This window comes from Anopheles coluzzii, chromosome 3 (assembly GCF_943734685.1).
Source record: "Anopheles coluzzii chromosome 3, AcolN3, whole genome shotgun sequence".
Taxonomy (NCBI): Eukaryota; Metazoa; Arthropoda; class Insecta; order Diptera; family Culicidae; genus Anopheles; species Anopheles coluzzii.
The window spans coordinates 80,858,538-80,876,995 of record NC_064671.1 but is presented as its reverse complement, the minus strand read 5'-3'; the positions used below and the strand labels follow the sequence as shown (position 1 = coordinate 80,876,995).

General features: G+C 41.4%; 1 protein-coding gene across 1 annotated transcript in view; it reads left to right on the top strand.

The window, feature by feature from the left end:
* The window catches only part of LOC120954612 (serine-rich adhesin for platelets), a 348,593-nt gene extending 334,404 nt beyond the window's left edge, over positions 1–14,189 (top strand). Inside the window, exons 8-11 of the mRNA XM_049608788.1 lie at positions 5,316–5,531; positions 8,522–8,713; positions 11,082–11,123; positions 12,215–14,189. Coding sequence (XP_049464745.1) covers positions 5,316–5,531; positions 8,522–8,713; positions 11,082–11,123; positions 12,215–13,828 — 2,064 coding nt within the window. The 3' untranslated portion in view covers positions 13,829–14,189. The remainder of the gene's footprint in view (positions 1–5,315; positions 5,532–8,521; positions 8,714–11,081; positions 11,124–12,214) is intronic.
* Positions 14,190–18,458: the final 4,269 nt, after the last annotated feature.

The following is an 18,458-nucleotide window of genomic DNA, read 5'->3' as shown; positions in this document are numbered from 1 at the left end:
GATTGATGTTTTTATTTTTTTGTTTTCCTTTGTCAGTATATAATTTTGTTTTGTACATCTTTTTCTTTCCGTTGTCCACTTTCGTGCCCAAAAACTTCGGAATGTGTTTTTGTTCTCTAATTGGATGTTCCATTCGTTTTCACCTTTGTTCGATTATGAAAGGTTTATTCGATACTCGATATTCACACTTATAAATATTAATACAATTTATACGCATATATTTATCCATATCTCAACTCAACTCAATGTCTTGTCTTGCTGCATCTTTCTTCTTCTCTACGCTTCTGCGCACGGTTGTCAAACGTTTAATTCATTTACTGCTCAACAATAACAAATAAATGCAACATTGCAATACACATAACCCATTGCGTACGGAAAAGCAATCAGGAAATACTAATCGTACTGTAGAAGAACACAAAAAAGGATCGATTCTATTATTTATAGTTGGGCTCAAAAGTTAAAAAAGGCTATACAAACGCGTGCCTAAGCTACAATGCCAATATTAGAACGAAAGCAACACTCTGGCAGCTGTAGAATGAACAAAACTTCAAGCGCTTAAATTTGAGATCTATTAGGCTGGACAGCGGGTACAGCCGAAATACGATCACTCACTAGAATAGACACCCCCAAACGCCCCGTGCGAAAGCGCAAACAGTGAAAGCGAGATTCAATGAAGTTGCAAAATTTGCCCAAAAGTCACACCCGGAATGCGCGAGTACACCCCGCCGTGTGGTGTACATCACCTTTGGCAGCAAAACGTGAAGCGAACAAAAGCAACAACAAAAAAAGAATTCCGTGACATAACATCAGCCGAACAAAAGAGCATCGAGGCGGGCGCGTGCGGGCAACGGGCGACGAGCCCATTAGTGAAATGGACCGAACGGGCGTGTACGGTTCGAAACATAATCTGATTTTCATTTCGCATACAAATAAACATGTGACAAATCGACGCCGGCAAGCGTGAAAAAGCTCCCCCAGCAGCATGTGGGTGAACGTGTGTCTATGTGTGTTTGTGTGTCTGCGTGTGTGCATGTCGGATGCAGGCGGCAAACTGCACCGTCCCGGAACGTGCCGGAACGGACGAGGGACATTTGTTTGCCCGGTCAGCCGTGAAATGTGCAGCGACGGCTCGATCTGACCTACAATCGATTTGGCGCCGCACAGCACATGCCAATTCAGCATGCGGGTCTCGGTCTCCCGGCTGCCGTTTGTGCAGTTTTGGGGTGCGCTTGGGGGCAGTGTGCGATGGGAGGGTTCACTGCAACGCAAGCGGCATGTTTCAATGGTCAGTTTAAATTACGGCGTGCGTACCGAGGCTGGATCATGGCGAGGCTTAGCGCTAAACTGGGATCACTTTTCATGAAGCACCAGGCTTCTCCATTAACCTATTGGAATAATTTTACTCGCATTGTTAACTGCCGGAAATTTTACTGATTGACGCTTCTTTTACTATATAATTACAGGGTTTTTTTCAAAACATTGTACAATCAATTGTTTAGAACAGAAAACAATAAGAAGTTGTACTTATTTCGTTCAATTTAGTGTTATTTTACTTGAACCACCGGGCGCCTCCATCAGTGTCAGATGGTTGCGTTCGATAGTTTATTCATGCCATCAGTCATTGATCCCTGATTTCTTGGCCGTTGATTTTATTGGTAATTAAACACGATACTAGAAACAGCTTACACATCCTAGCCAGTAATTAATTATAAAGTACCGCAGCGATACATCAATATTACGGGCCTGCTAAGTTGCATGATACCTCAGCCGCTGCAACGCCTGAATGGCTGTAGCTTGCAGGCGATGCACAGAAAAAAGCTGCTGTACCTTGCAGCACCACCCGGTAGCTGTGGTTTTTGAAAAAAAGCTGCCTGGCTGCAGTTCAGCGAACCGCTTTTAATGGACTATAAATAGCTTCGACCACATTCACTCTGATTGAATGCCAATAAATCACACGCCACGCGTTTGAAGTTTGTTCATCAGCTGCTAGGTGCTAGGCAATAGAAAAGCGACCCCCTGAATACGATACATAAGCGCTTTCGTTCAATATTTGCTTGCTATAGATAGAATATTAAAGATAGAGTAGCATAAAAGGCCGATATTGCTGCTGTAGCTAAAAAATAAAGCGTTTAAACGATAAACCAAACCACTTCCCCGTGCCGTGCGGAGTAAATACAGCAGAGCATTGCCGAGCCAAGCAGCATTTAGTTGTAGCTAGCCGATTAACCAAAGAAGATAGTTTCACTTGCGATATGATAACCGCCGTTTCTCTCTTTGCTGTTGCTCGTTTTTGTTCTCTATGTATTTGTGTGATACAAACTGCTCACATCTCGATAATGACGCGATTTTAGAATAGAGTTAGTTTTTTATTTATTACTCAAAGGTGTTCGGTGTTTTGCGTTTACATACTAGCCGCTGTGTACAGAATAAGATAATAGTTTGTAAGATAATTACGTAGCAAACATAACGCAACGCTCTAACACTCAACGATCGAATGAGATTATCTGAAACTGTGATGTAAAGCCGTCCAAATTCGTATCACTGTTCGAGCTGTCGGTTTTTTTTTTCATATACTCCTTTTAAACACTAGTGAATGCACACGTTCGTTTACTTTCCATTAGCGTATGTATTTAGATAGATTTCTCTTTAGCTTTAGAAACACTTTCTATACCTCGTATTTTATTGCATTTTACACTGTTATTGAAATTAGTTTCATCACCGCTACCAGTTGGTCTGTTTTTTTGTTGTCAGTTTTAGACATTGACGGTTTAAGTTCATTTTGGTTTGTTTACCCTTATCCCGTATCGAATAACATTGAAACAAAACCCTCGATTTAGTCAATCCATCAACATCTGATTATACTGTGTGTACTAAAAAAAAGGACGTAACATCCTTCTAGTGAAAATCGCTGTAAACCCCTTCTTCCCTCACTTAGTATATTGCTGGTAAAACATTCAGTACAAAACACGCGTGTCATTCGGAAGCCATCGAAATGGCTTCACCTTTTCCCCCCAACATACAAACACAAACCCTTTCACGTATTCCTCCCAATACACCGATTTAAGTTTCTCCCACTTTCTCTTTCTATGTCTCTTTTCCCTCTATTTCTCTCTCTCTCTCTCTCTCTCCCTCTCTCTTTCTCTCACTGTCTACTTCATTTTCTATCTTTCTATATCACAATTTCTTTGTCACACTCTTACATGTTTCGATTGTACCTTTCTCCCGTCGACCCATCCGTGCAGTCCCATTCATGTTCATTCTGTGTTTGTGTTCGAGTGAGTGTGTGTGTGCTCTTTCTGAATCCACAACCAAACTTCCACACACTGGAACACTATCACCCACTCACACAGACGCACCGAATCGAATATGCTCCCCAGTGCTGCGGTTCAATTGTCTTTTCGTCTGAAGAAAAGTATGCTGCCCTGCAACCACTCCTGGCCCACGGTGTAAGCAGAGGAAAGCAACCCGCCCGTTACGAAACTACGAAACTTCCCTCTACTTCCCTCCGTTAATGTGTTCACGACTTCAGTACTACCCCTTCCGTCGTCCTACTCACTGGTGTCAGCCTGTGATCCGTTCGGCTTGTTTTGCCTGCTTTGTGATGAATAATCATCAATGCGAGCGTGTTGTATAACTCTGCTCTCTGTGCTGGAAAACGGAAACGTTGGAAATCGTCCCGCCACACATGGCCAACGAAGCCCAAGCGATAACTTGAGTAACCTTCCGCTTGCAAATAACACAACATCATCCGATATTTCCCCTTTTTGAAAAATGCAAAACAAGAATGATATAATTTCAATTATTTTTTTTGTTTTGTTCTATCCCTTTGTAAACCTGACCAAAAACGAATACCTTTTCCGATCAACAAATTACTCAAATACTCAAAATGGGATACTTAAAAACGATTAAATTTGCCAAATAGTAATACAAACTGTGCTTATGCAATATCGATTGCATGCATTCAGGCGTTTTGCTACGAACAAGTCTAAATTCCGGCAATTTTTGCAATAAATTGTTAAACAAATAACTAATTATTTATTTTCATACTTAATGCACCACAATAAATTTGGTTCAAAGTGTGACATACACTAAGACAGTTTTGCTAGTAAACTGTAAATAATTTTTAATGGTGTATGCCAATTTCACTTAAAAATAAGTCCTTTATAAAGTTGATCAGTTTTAAAATATCCTACTATAAGTTTACTCTCACCAAGAAACAAATCATCCTCTTTATTGGTTGCTCAGTATAATTTCGCAAAAACCAAATAAACCGTTTAGTTGTTTTTTTTTTTCTTTACGCGCCCTGGCACACATTAAAATATTCAAGTCAAATTATTTCCTCTATTTTTCTATCGCTCTTGTTTTGAGTCTCCTTTCTGTATGAGTTTCTATTTACAATGTTCGATGCCACCTTATGATTCGCTTTGAAGCAACACCACCATACAGTTAATGCTAACGCTCGCCATATGAGATCAATGTGCATTGTTTTGTTTTTTTTTTTTTGTTTTTGTTTCTCAATTTTTCCAACACTCGGCTGCCTATTTTGAATTCTTTTCTTCAAATTCTACCCCAATTGGACTCTTGTACGTTTCTCGCATCCTTTGCTGGGGATGCTGCAAACGTGCGCGTGAGTACACGCAACATAAAGAGTGCAGTTTTCAAATCAATTTTTGCTATTTTCTTTTTTTAATATGGCTTTTTGTTTGCTAACACAATTGCTGCTACTGCTGCTACTCTGCTCGCCCTGTTTTTTCTGCATTTGTGCCTGATGCTGTTCGTTTTGTTTATATGTTTTTTTTTTTCAATTCGCTGTTTTAATGGCATTACAGTGAACAGCAAGCGATTATATACCGCATTATGATTGCAAAATATTTACTTTATGCTCACCTAATACCACCTACTACTACTACTACTACTACAACGTACTCTTGGTTTGTGCTGTTGTTTTGTTTTACGATTTTGCATTGTTCTGTTGTTTTGCATTGCTCGCAGTTTTCTTAACACGTTATTGTGAAGCAATGAAAATAACTTTAGGACTAAGTTTTTACCCCACCACCTCCCCTTTTTTATGTATTCCTGTGCAAACAAAACGATACTAAAAGTGCATCTTATGCAAACTGCTCCAGCTACTAGAAAAAAAAACAATACCCGTTTCCTCCTCAACTTACTATCCCATCAAATCCAATGTTGAAAACAACAACCAAAAAACAAAACATGCAATCAAACCTCTCCAAACTAACCTACCAATTAAAAAACAAAAAACCAACAACAAACAAATATGAAGACAAACATCAATTAGCCGATAATGTCTTTAGGTATGTCGCGAATTCATGCGCGGTGCCTGCAAGCGAGCTGAGTCCGAATGCCGTTTTGCTCATCCGCAGGAGAGCGTTACAACACACGAAGACGGTTCCGTCACGGTGTGCATGGATGCCGTGAAGGGTAGATGCGCTCGTGAACCTTGTCGCTACTTCCATCCTCCCTTGCACCTGCAGGCTCAAATAAAAGCAGCGCAGTCACGCGCAACCGCGGTATGGCTATTTAATCCAACAAAACAACAAAACCAAAAAAAAAGAAAATACTTCTGATTTGTGTTTTTTTCTTTTTCTTTTTTCGAGTTTTTTGTTTCGTTTATGTGTTTTTTTTTCTGTGTGCGTTTCTGATCGTTTTCGTTTCGATGTGTTCCTTTCCTTTTTAGTTTGTTTTGTTTTATTTCGTCATTTTTCACCATCTCTTACCTCACTGCCACGTTTGATTAGTTTTATTTTACTATTTTACCGAGCTATGTTTTCCATTGTACTTTTGTTACATCTATAAAGAGTGTTTTTATTTATTTTCACTTTTATTTGCTCTCTTTTCCATTCTTGCTTTACACTTTAGTTCTTCACAATCGTTGCATTTATTTTTCCTCTTTTTACATCAATTTTGTTATTCTATCAGCAATATGATGTTGCTCTTTATTAGTTTCCATGTGTTTCATTTTGATATTCATGCTATCGTTTGTTATTTTTTGTTTCTACTTTTATAGTTATAAAACTCATCTTGCTATCCACTTTTATGTTCTCTCTATTTCTTTTCCACTTACACCTTATGTCTCTATCTTTCTATCACTCTCTCTATCTCTCTCTTTCTCTCTCTCAATCTCTCTCTTTCTCTCTATGTAACCATGTATACCTTACCTATCTCTACATGTGTTGTGTGTTTCTTTTTCTGCTCTTTCTCCTCTCACAAACCTCCCCCCGTTATTCCAGAGTGACACCAACTGCAACTACTATCACTACTAAAATAGAGAAAATAAAATCCGTCCACTCACTCAAACACACACACACACAAACACACCATCAACACACATTCTAGTTTGATCCCTAAGCCAATGTTTACCATTCCATCGCCAGTTTGCCAGTTCGATATCCTTCGTGAAATAGTTTCACAGGCACCTTCCTGAATGTAGACTTAGAAAGTTCCAGACATAAAGCTACATGAACAGTTGTCCAGAGGGCCCTCGGTATTTACTTTGCGTAGTAGTGTAGTTGTCGTTCGTTTCCCATAAACACACCACACAGCAACTCGAACAAGCGTACACCTCTAGGGTAGCTCCATGAAGAAGTCCTTCGGCAGCCAGAAGCAATCGCCCCCTACTCAGGAACTATAAACACAGTAGTCCCGTAGCATCCACAGCGTGACTCTCGCCATACAACAGTGCCGTGTCAGTAGTCGACACCTTGTCTAACAATGTTTCACAACTTTATATTAATAGTAGAATAGAAAACCTCCTCTGTTCCTGTAGTGTACGAATAGTGTAGCTTTAAGGCAATGAGAAAGAAAGCAGAGGTGTACCAATACAAAGTGGTTAAAATATCCACTCAAGAAATGTTGAACATAAATTCGTAATATTCTTCACTTTTGTAACAAACTACTAGTGTTTTTTTCGTTCTTATCTATTGATTTTATTTAGCGCTTTAAGGCAAGCAGCGAAAGCCAAAAAAGAATAAAAAATTGCGCTCATTCTTACGTTCCTTTAATATGCAGTGATAACGAGCTATTATGCTGGATGCAATAAAACCCCTTTCGTTAAGCGCAAACGCTCGGAATGTTTGTTGTGAGCAGCTGTACTGCAAAAAAAAAAACAAATATTGTAAATATTTACAATTTTCTTTCATTCGATTTTGGCTGTTTACATCAGTTGAAAGTATTGAACAAATAAGTATTTTATCTGCCTTCCTTCCTTTACCGTCCATTGCGTATCTATCTCTGTGCTGCGTCTGCTCTCTTTCTCGCTCGTTTGATTTCTTTCACAGTCTACACGAAGATGTTTCATTTTGCATGCACTATTTTGTTCTTCTGTTTCACATGATTTCGGCATTGCAATATCCATATATTCATCGGCGTACTGTGAATAAGTCGTACTCTAGATATCTCCGGACTGTGAAGGCTTACCAAACCACATCCACACGTTGCGAAATTGTATACAATACAAAAAAAACTACCAGCAAAGCGTTTAATAGTTTATACTAAGATGAGTGTATTCAAAATGATTTAGTTTAAATCTTAAAAAGAGATACATTATTTAATTGAAAATGATAAAATAAGTACAATCAAAATATAGAACATCAGTATCGTTGCTATAAACTCGAGCACGTTAAACAAAACCAATGAAATTGTTACACATTCTTAGACATTTTTAACGAGTAACAGCATCTGTTGGTTCGCAAACATGGAAAATAGTTGAAACAAAATTGCTTTCTTCTTCACAAGAAAACATCATCGAAATGAAAATAATTAATTTAGTGGTTAATTTTGTTTCGTCATTTCACTGCGTCTGCGTGTTATTGTTTCGTCTTTTGTTTCTTTCTCCTCTTTGTATTAGTTTCTTCTAGTCTAGTTTGTTTGCGCTTTTTATCCATTTCATCGTTGTTATTTTTTTTTCTTCTGTTTTTCTTGCGTTTTTCGTTTTTCTTTTCATTGTACCCTCTTCTTTGATATGTGTTTTATATTTTGTTGATATTTTCTTTCCTGTATGTTGTGTTTTGTATTTGTTATTATTATCGAAATTTTATAGAAACATATTTAATTAAACCATTGCTTGTTATGCTTCTTCTTCTTTTTATTCTTTGTTTCAAAAATACACCCCCTTCACCACTCTCGGACACACCTCGGAACCGGTACACGAATCCAAACGAATCGAAACGTTGCAAACAAACATTAACTTAATTTGTACAAAAACTACCTGCACTACTTACTTCACTACTGCCCGACAAAACCGTACAAACCACACACACGAACAACCGAAATACACGCACACTTGGACGGCTTAACGATACGCATTTTGTTGAAACATGTATACCCGCTTGCCACCCAAATACGCTCCTGCGCGGTTGCATTATGCGGAACGCACATACACACACCACCTCAATACATATGCTCACAACACACATACACCTACAAAATACTGTACACAACACACCACCACCTGCTCTTTCGAACGCTGTCTCTCTCTCTCTCTAACCTAACGAATCATTAGACTGCACCCGTATCTGCTGCGGCCGCTGTAGCCGCTGCCGCCGCCGCTGCCGCTGCTACCATGGGTCCCCTCCAACCACCACCGCCACCGCCCGGGGCTGTCACTTCGACGAGCCAGCTGTCCATGTCTGGCGGCCAGTCTCCCCTGGAGGTTGGCAAAAAGCGTGCAGCTGATAGTGACATGATACAAATGGTATTGCCATCTTTATTTTTTTCTCTCTCCCTCCCACTCCCCCTTAGTTTCGTGTAATTCCTTTCCTTTAGTGTATTTTTGTTGTTTCCTTTTAAAATTTAACATTATCTTTTAGGGGTTTGTTCTTATTACGAGTTTATTCCTTTCTAATCCCTTAAACATGATTAATTCCCGGTAACTAAAAACATTAGTTTTGTTGTGTTGTTTTATTTATTTTTGATTTGGACTTCCCTCTCAAAACTGATTAATTAATAATTTCATTACTTACTTTAATGTTAAATGTTTAAGTTGACAGTTGGTTTTTTTCTTTAAAATATTATGTATTAATTAAAAACAAACTCTTCCACTTCCCTGTTTTTCCATGGCAATTATCTCTGCTCTTCCCCCCGTTATCATCCTGACACTAACAAACGTACTACAACAATCAAACCACCCACAATACGAACTAATAATATTTGGAGCGGGCTGTTGGTGCTCTACTAACAATTTAAACCATGCTTTCCCTTTTGTTGCTGACATTAATAACGATTATCGATTTAAGGTCCATTCCATCAGTAAACAACGGTCACATCTTTACATTCGTTCGGCCTTTAGCGAACCACTGATTTTGTTCTGTTAGCGTTTATATTTGTTCTCTTTTGTTAGCAATTGATACTGTTTTGTTGTGAATGACACGGCATTCTCTTGCCTTGCCTTCGCACGACAAATTTGCACGACAATTACAAAATATTATGGCGGTTTTGGACGAATTATTTCCCCCCTTTTCTTTCAATGCTACGGATACCATCGTATCGTTTTTACGTTCATTGTTCACCTTTTGTTGCGTTTGATCATCCGCTATTTTGTAGTGCTGGTTTGTATATAGTATATACTTTAACTAGAAGAAGAAAGCAAATAGAAGTTATTCAGCTTGAAAATATTCAGCTAAAACATATTTCATCTGCCAATGAACCGGAAACAACTAATTGTTCGTATCCAAAAATCCAGACATTTGTCACGTTTCCAAACGATCGATGCTTGTCACAAATAAATCTTTGCTTGATATTGCTTGAACTTAATCAAAAGCAAAACTATATAGCTGTAATTCCAAGACGCGATACGAAATAAATTGCTTTTCCATATTTAGGAATATATTATAAAAATATGATGGAAGCGTTCCTGGTGCTGCTTGAGCAGAGCAGCACGCTGTGATTGCGGCCGGAACGATCTTTGATCGCTACTATGATTCCTTTTATCAATTGCTAACCATACTTACCACTATTGCAGTATAAACGTGTGTTGTATTTTTTCGATACAGCGGCTTCGAAAGAGAGAAACCTAGAGCAAGGATCATATAATTTCTTAGGTGTTTTTTGTGCCCAACCTGTGTCTGCAAGTGTAGGATGGAAAACCAGCCCTTACTACCAGCCATAATATGTACTAAAAATGGTTTACCCAACACGAAGGAAATCCTCCGATCCCAGTCAAGCGCTCTCTATTTCTCCCTCTCTCTGTCTCTCTTATTCTTTCTCTCTATTGCGCGCGCTCTCTCTCTCTCTCTCTCTCGCATAGCTGAATACTCACCAACTTTAGTAACAGTAAGGCAGGAAGCAAGAAGTATTTTGCGCCAAGCAGCACCCAACCAAACCAATACCCCGCCCCGTGTTGTTACTAACACAATTGTTTACCACATCACCTCGTTGTATCACCAGTTCGTTTTAAGTTACCTTAAATAATGTTTATGGTTTTGTAGCGGTTACAAGTTTCGTTGATCATTACAACATTTTTCTTACCTTAAGTATTGTTTTAGTAATTTGATTTTATCTTAGTTGATTTCTATATATTACACACCCATTGCGTATGCGTGTATGTGTGTGCGTGTTACCTTTCATCCCAGGACTAATGAATGTTTTCATTTTTCTCTTTGCTTCTTTCTCTTTCTCTCTCTCACTCTCTTTCTCTCTCTCTCTCTCTCTCATATCTTCCTATTGTCACATCTTCGTGTTTGTTCGCGTACGAAATGAATGAATTGTATACCTGTTGTTCGATCCTCCCCACCTTACATAATCTCTCTCTCTCTCTCACAAACACACTAACAAATATTCGTTCCCGTCCTACAACATAAAAATGTTCCATTTTGATTTTGTGTTTTGTGTTTGTTTGATTAACTGTTTCACGTGAACATTTCTAAACCCAACCTACGCTCACCCACTCGCCACTTTCCCCTTTCACTCTAACTTCATCACTTCCGTCTGCACCTTCACATTGCACTATCAACACAACAACAACAACAACTACTTCTACAACAACTGCAACTACTACAACAACAAATAATAATAAAAAAAAAACCACAAACAAACAAAATCAACCAACCAACCCCCGTCTACAGATGGATATGAAATCGATGGGATCTATTTACTATGAAAACTTTGTAAGTAATTGTGCCATTTATTTCATTTTTAACTTTATTTCCTTTCGGTATTTTATTTCGTCTAGCCCGACGATTGTATTTATATTTTTGCTGTAATTTCCTTAGTCTTTTGTTCGTCAGTTTTTTATCAATCAATGCCCCGGTATTCACGCTGATGAACAGTGTGATCAGCGGGACTATTTAGTAGCTAGTTCGCTTTTGGTTACGGTTAGTTTTAACGGGTCGCATATTTCATTTATCCTTTCGATTCTTTCTTTATTATTTGGTGATCTCCGATCGGGGTTTTTTTGTGTGGACACTGTAGAAGTTTAGCTATCTAAACTTGGGTTGGTGAATTTGAGGGCCCCGTTCGATTGGCTGTGGAACGTTTCGATTGGGGAGGTCTTTCAATTGGACTATGTTTCGGGTGTTGGAGCATTTTTTCTTATTCTAATTTATAGTTTAAACGAAACACGAAATGGAGCAATTTTTCGTCAACAGTACACACGTCATACTATTCGGTCATCTTTCTTCAAAATCAGAAAACTCCGAAGCTCATCTAACCACACGTCTGAATGTGTTAGCCAGTACACGAACCACTTTTACTATACACTCCTTCCTGTGCTGCCCTCTCGCGTTAGAAATAGTAACCCGTGTAGTCAAATACTGACAACCTACTCACACGTAGCTCAACCCCTTGTAAAATGCTTTTCCTCATTCTGACCGTATAAATTAACACTGATGCACTTATCTTTCTCTCCTTCTCTATCTCTGTCAAACTTTAGCCTATCCTTCTCTTTGTACTTATCTGTCTCCATGTTACTATCCACTTACAATACCGAGAGAGCTCGTGCAAACGAACCCGTTTCCATATCATACCTTCCCCCACTTTTTGTACAAACAAAAAACCACGCTAATCTATTCCATTTTGCTAATGTTCGTTATTTAGTCGTTTAGAATGTTGTGCCAACTCGTTTTTGTTTTAGTGGTCGCTCTTTTTCTCCGTATCGTTCAATTTTATGCGCGCAACTCCTTCTAATACCCATTTTCTGCCATCTCTTTCTCTTCCTCTTTGTTCGCACGCTGTGCCGCTGTGGCCACCCGCCATGCAGGCGTTCCCGGGTATGGTCCCGTTCAAGCGATCCGCCGGTGAAAAGTCCGGCATTCCCGTCTACCAGCCGGGCGCCACCTACCAGCAGCTGATGCAACTACAGCAGCCGTTCGTGCCAGTGTCATGTGAGTACCCTAGTACCACTTCTAGCGCCGCTACCTATATTCCATCAGCCTCCACAGCCAACCCTATCGCTAATAATCTCGCGAGTCTGGTCAACAGCAGCAGTAGCGGCAGCAGCAGCAGCAGCACCAGCGGCAACAGTAGTAGTGGTGGGGGTGGCGGTGGCGTCGGCGGCGGCGGCAACAGTGCCGCCCTCGCGGCCGCCATTGCCGCCAGCAGCAGTGCCGGTTACGCACCGTCCTCGATGTTACTCGGCGGGCTGTACTACACGACGAGCGGGGCCGGCGGCACTAACAATGCCATCGTCACGTCCGTGGGTGGGGCGGGCAGTGGGGGATGGGCTGGAAGCAGCACCAGCGTGGCAGGGCTGCTCAACAACAACAGCCCGAAGATGAGCAACAAAAACGCACCGCTCGTGAAGTCGATGTCGCTACAGTCGATGGCTTCGCTCGGCGGCTCGATGAGCCATCTGGCGGCAAATGGGCAGGCGGCCCACTCCGAGAGCGATCTGAAAGAGGCGGCCGCCGAGAAGGACGACACACCGCACGCAGGCGATCTGCTCACGCCGAGCAGTGGCGTTGCTACCAGCTCGGCCGCCTCGACTGCCGGCAGCGTTTCGCTCGCCCAGTCGCTGGCCACCTCGTCCACGCAGGCCGTCACCGTGCCGGTGACGAGTCCGCTGATGCAGTACTCGGCGGTCGCTAGCTCGAACCATCAGGCCGCCGCCTCGATGCAGGCCCAGTTTCAGGCCGCCCAGGTAGCGGCGGCGGCTCAGCATGCGCACGCCGTCCAGGCTGCCCAGAACCAGAATGCCGCGCTGGTGGCGGCTGCTGCTGCCGCCGCTGCGGCACAGTATCCGGCGGCCGGCGGCACACACTACACCGATGCGGCTAGCATGGCCAAAGAGGTGGCGCACAAAAACTACGCCCTGAAGCTGCACGGCGGCTCGTCCGCCCTTACCGGCAAACCGCTGACCGCGCTCGGCTATACCGGCGTCGCGCTGAACAAGGGTGGGCTGTTACCGCAACCGAGCAGCCAGCAGTACGCAGCGGCGGCTGCAGCCGCTGCGGCCGCTTCCGCGACCAACGCGCAGGCGGCCTATCCGCAGGCGGCCGCTCGGCTTAGTGCGCCGGCCGCACCGCAGCAAACCATGCTGACGACCCGTCCACCGCCACCGATCATGCCTCAGGCCGGCGCCTACCAGCAGTTCCTCCGTCCACAGATGCCGGCCGCGGCAGCCGCCTTCGGGTCGAACCCGTACGCGGCGGCCGTCGCCCAGCAGCAGCTCATGAACCAGGGCTTCATGTACCCGGGCGCACCGTACTCGGTGGCGGCAGCCGCTGCCGGCGGCTACCACCAGTTCCCGATGGCACAGGCAGGCATTCCCTCGAACCTGACCGCCATCCCGACGCCGGTACCGCAGGTATCCGCTACACCGACCGCCGGCAGTGCCGTTGTGCTGAACCCGTACAAGAAGATGAAAACCTCCTAAGCTGTTGGGTTGGCTGTTTTTTTTTTTTACCACACAAACCACGGCCGGCCTCTCAGCAGACGGAGGCGGAGGAGCGCTGCAGCATGTATAGAGCCTTTGCGTGAAGGTGCGGCAGCGATGAGTATGCGGGGAAGGGGAGATTAAGCGGAGGGAGATTAAGAATAATACAAATCTCCACAACCAAGGAGTAAACGGGGTTTGCTCGATAAAGATAAACAGATTGCCATAGGGAGGGTGAATCCGGTGACGTACCATTTTGCCGGTAGCAGATTCATCATTAAAGAGAAATACACCCCCACACATACACCATGATTAATCTTTAAGAAAGTTTCTTGCCCTCTTAGAGGGCAGTGTCTTTTGTGTGTGTTGTGCGAGAGTGTGTGGAAACTAGTTTGATCGGTAAAGCAATGGGGAAACGGGAAAGATGCATAAATGAATAAGGAAACAATACTACTTTTGTCCACAAATGGTGACACGCAATACACTATGCACACTCACACACACACACATACCAGTTAATCAGTGCCTCTGTGATCGAGAGTTGCGCATCTTACTTTTTCACTATCAACAAAAGTGGCCCCGAACGGAGAGCCACGTCAACCAGACAGACAAAGCACACAAAAGCAAAGCGCAAATCAGTGCACACCAATACCGACGTAAAGCGCGCGATAGTGAAGGGGTAGAGATAAAGTGATCTCGAACGAAACAAAAACGAAAACAAAAAAACGAAAACTGGACGATCGTGTCGGGTCGCGTGATCTGTGCAAGATCCTAAGATCATAATGAAACAACTGTGATAGCTTCACATAAATACCCACGCCGCTACCAATTGCGTTGTGTGCCGCTTCGTGTGTGCGTGTGTATATATTGGAGGAAACACCTCCTTACACACACACACACCAGTGCGCACAACGCATGCTTGTCCTAGTTTTGCTTGCCATCCCAAAACAAAAGCACAACCCCGCTCCCACTCGCGCTAAAGCTTGCCCCATTGCCGGTTGTTTTGCTGGAATGCGTTGGAATAATGATAATGAAAGCGAAAGTTTGTCCTTAAAGTACTACCAAAAATTATTGCCACACATACACACACACACACAGCCACAAAACAAATTGGAATTTTACGGCAACAGTTAATCGATCACGAATACGCAGTCAAACAGTAGGGCTACACCAATGATTTGCCGCTTGAATAGTGCACTGAGTTTTTGCCGTTCATTAGGCACCATTCATTAATGCGCCTAAAGGTATGCAATGGGGTGGCGTAAAATACATTTCTAGCAGTAATTATTATTATTATAGCAAAATATTATGCCATAATGTGCTAGATCATATTCTACCGATACGGATACAGCCTAACAATCATACTAAGCAAGGAAGCAGTATAAATTTAAACCGTAAAGACAACCGATATTCATTACTTCATCGGGTTGGTTCGAGCGGTTCAGAAGATGAAAATGATAATCAAACTAGTTTCATTTACCTTTTGGTTTGTTAGCACCGCAGGGAGTGAACGAACTGCAGCGCTGTTAATCATGTTTACCAATTTTGACAACGTAGTAGTCCCCTTGCCCAGTTTTGTCTAGTGTGTAGCGCGTAAGTCTAAGCAAAATACCAATTGAACCCAGCGTCCGTTTGCCGTTTCAGAAACGTCTGTCGGTTCTGTTCCTTTTTTCTCGGTTCGGACGGTTTGGTTATTACAAAATATAGCATAGGTTTCTAAGTGCACTAATGTACTAAATAATTATCGCTAGTGTATTTCGTTGTGTTTGTGTTTCGTTTCGTGTGAGAGTTCCTCCGGCAAAGGGGGTGTTAATTTAATGTGGATATGGATGATTTCATGTTTTTGCTTAGTTTCCCTGCAATTAGTCGCAAAATATGCAAACAAAGGAACAAACCAAGATGGCTTTTGTTCGTTGATTTGTGATAAGGGATCTATAAAACATGTTAATTGTTTTGTGTTACGTCGTTACGTGCACTAGCACGTTCGATTCATTTTTCTTGTGTCTAAGTTAGTTATTTCGTTTATTTTGTGTTACAGATAGTGCACTATATTTCAATGTACTATAACAATCAAATCGACAGTTATCACGCTACTACTGTACGATTTCTTTTCATAGATGGAGAACACTTAACAATTTTAACATAGTCGCCTTCGGGAATGTTTCACCAGTATGAAAATACCCAACGGTTGTGCCAGAAGCGAATAACGATAAAGGAAGCACACCAGAGTGCTGCTTATTTATCCAGCGTCACTCCTACAGAGCACGCCCGGCTCCCATGGCCTATCGAGTAACATCGTGTGTCAAACATAATCTAATAAAAAAAAATATTGCATCGAATTCCTACTTCATATTCACTCACCCTATTTTCCTCTCTCTCTCTCTTCATGTGTGTGTGTTTATAAGTGTGGAATCGTTACTGTAGAGAATGATGCAATAAAAAAACCATTCAAAGTGCGAATATGACCACTTTCAATCAAAGGATTTACCGAATTATTGATACAGTTACAATCACTTCTATCGTAATTACCATCACTACCACAGCAACTACTACTACTACTACTACTACTTCTGCTGCTGCTGCTGTTGCTGGAGCAACCGCTACGTCAACTATTACCAGACAAAGTACTACTTTTACCGCTAGCTTTAGAGTACAAGTTTGTGTAATTTGAGTATAATTCGTACTTTATAAAACAACAAAACTACAGCATATTAAGAGAAAATTACAGCGAGTGTGTTGATTTTGTGTTTTATTTCCTCTCTATAATTATTCGTGTAAGAATTTGCAACTGCGTGAATTATCTGTAATGGTTGCTGCGTACGTACTGTCTCTCTCTCTCTATCTTTCTCTTACACACACACAAATACATTCACTGTCGTCGGCTGTCAAACATTAAAAAAAATACACACACACACAGCAAATAAGCATTTTATTATCCTGTGCACTTGGTGGAGTAATTTAGTAGGAAGTCTTATCCTTAAATTAAACAAACCTTATATCGACATTTCCCTCTCACACACACCCTTCAAACCTCTACCTCGTTTGCAACCATATTGCGATCTGGGCTCTCGTGAGCCTTAATACACAATACACACTTCAAAATGATTTTTGAAAAAAAAAGACAACATACACTCGCACTTCAGATAATAAAAGCAAACCTTCACCATCACTAGTGCTACTGCTAGCGAATGGAAACCTGTAACCGCTTCTTATGTTTCATGGGGTGTAACTAAACCTGGACATAGAACTAAAATAAAATAAAAATGGCCACCATTATACATAAAGTAGTAAAAACAAACTCGAAATAGAAGTAAACAGAACAAACAATGTGGCTAATAGATGCAACAACAACTCAAGGAAAACACGCTATGACAAATGTGGGGACAAACGCTTCTTCTTCCGTTTTTCGATGCTTTTCCGGCTTCAGACACACAGTAAAAATGGGCGTTCTTTACCAAATGGTATCCTTTTTCCGCATTTAACTAAAAAACCAAACACATTTAAACATTTAACGTTTAACAACGAAACATTGTACTTCTAGCTATTTTTTTTTTTGTAGTAACGGCTGTATCAGTTAGATTTCGTATGTATTTTTTTCGAAATATCCTTGTCCTTAATTGTACTTCTATGTGTTGAGCTCTCGATGAACGCCAGAAATTTCACTTCTGAAAAATGCTTGTATGGTTATTTGTGCAATTCAATTTTATACATCAAAGACTGCTTTTACCAATACAGTTATTAATATTGCTGTTTCCTCCGGTACTTCCTTTACTACAACCAACCTCACAATATTTACAAACAACCTTTCCCTAGTCTCTTGCCTAATACTTACCTAACTAGCTCTTCTAATGATACTATTTTTATCACTGATACATCTACTACTTTCCTGTATACTCTGCACTACACACTCACAAAATGTTGCCCACACCTATATGATTGTGTGACTTTCGACTAGCCATCATTATATGTTGGTGACTAGACGAAGCCACAGCGCAAACCACCATCCGAAATGTTTCAAATTAATTTGTTCAACACTTCTACCACGCTACTACTTCTTCTACTATTTACTTCAATAGTTACTAATTAAAACAGCAACTTACGCGCATACCTATGTACCCTTTTTTGCATGATAACTGTGTATTTTTAGCCAGCAAGCATACAGAACAAATTTAAAAAAAAAAATCTATAGAAGCTAAATGTCATTTTGAAGCCCATGTTGACCACCTCTTATTTTTCTCTAGACAAAAACACAAAACATCTCAAACGTAAGCCAATTCCGTTTTATTGTTTTCCTTTTCCTCTGTTGGCGATGAAAATCCTTTCCCTGTTTAACATATTTTGTTTTACGCGTACGCCTACAACTACACAAACACTAACCCCACTACATGCGCTCCCACCCAAATAGTGTACGTTTTCTTTAGTTTAGCCTACCCGAATGCTATTGCTGTGTATGCCATTTAAACAACACAAAACAAATGCCAAAACCGTACCATTAGTCGCGCGTGAATGAAAATGGGAGAGGGATTGGCCCGGGGGGGGGGGGGCACGGGAAAATGGTGTGCAACTAAGTGTAATTGCAAGTAATTCAATGTACTGAAAGGTTGAAACTTTTTCTTTTTTTTTAATCGCC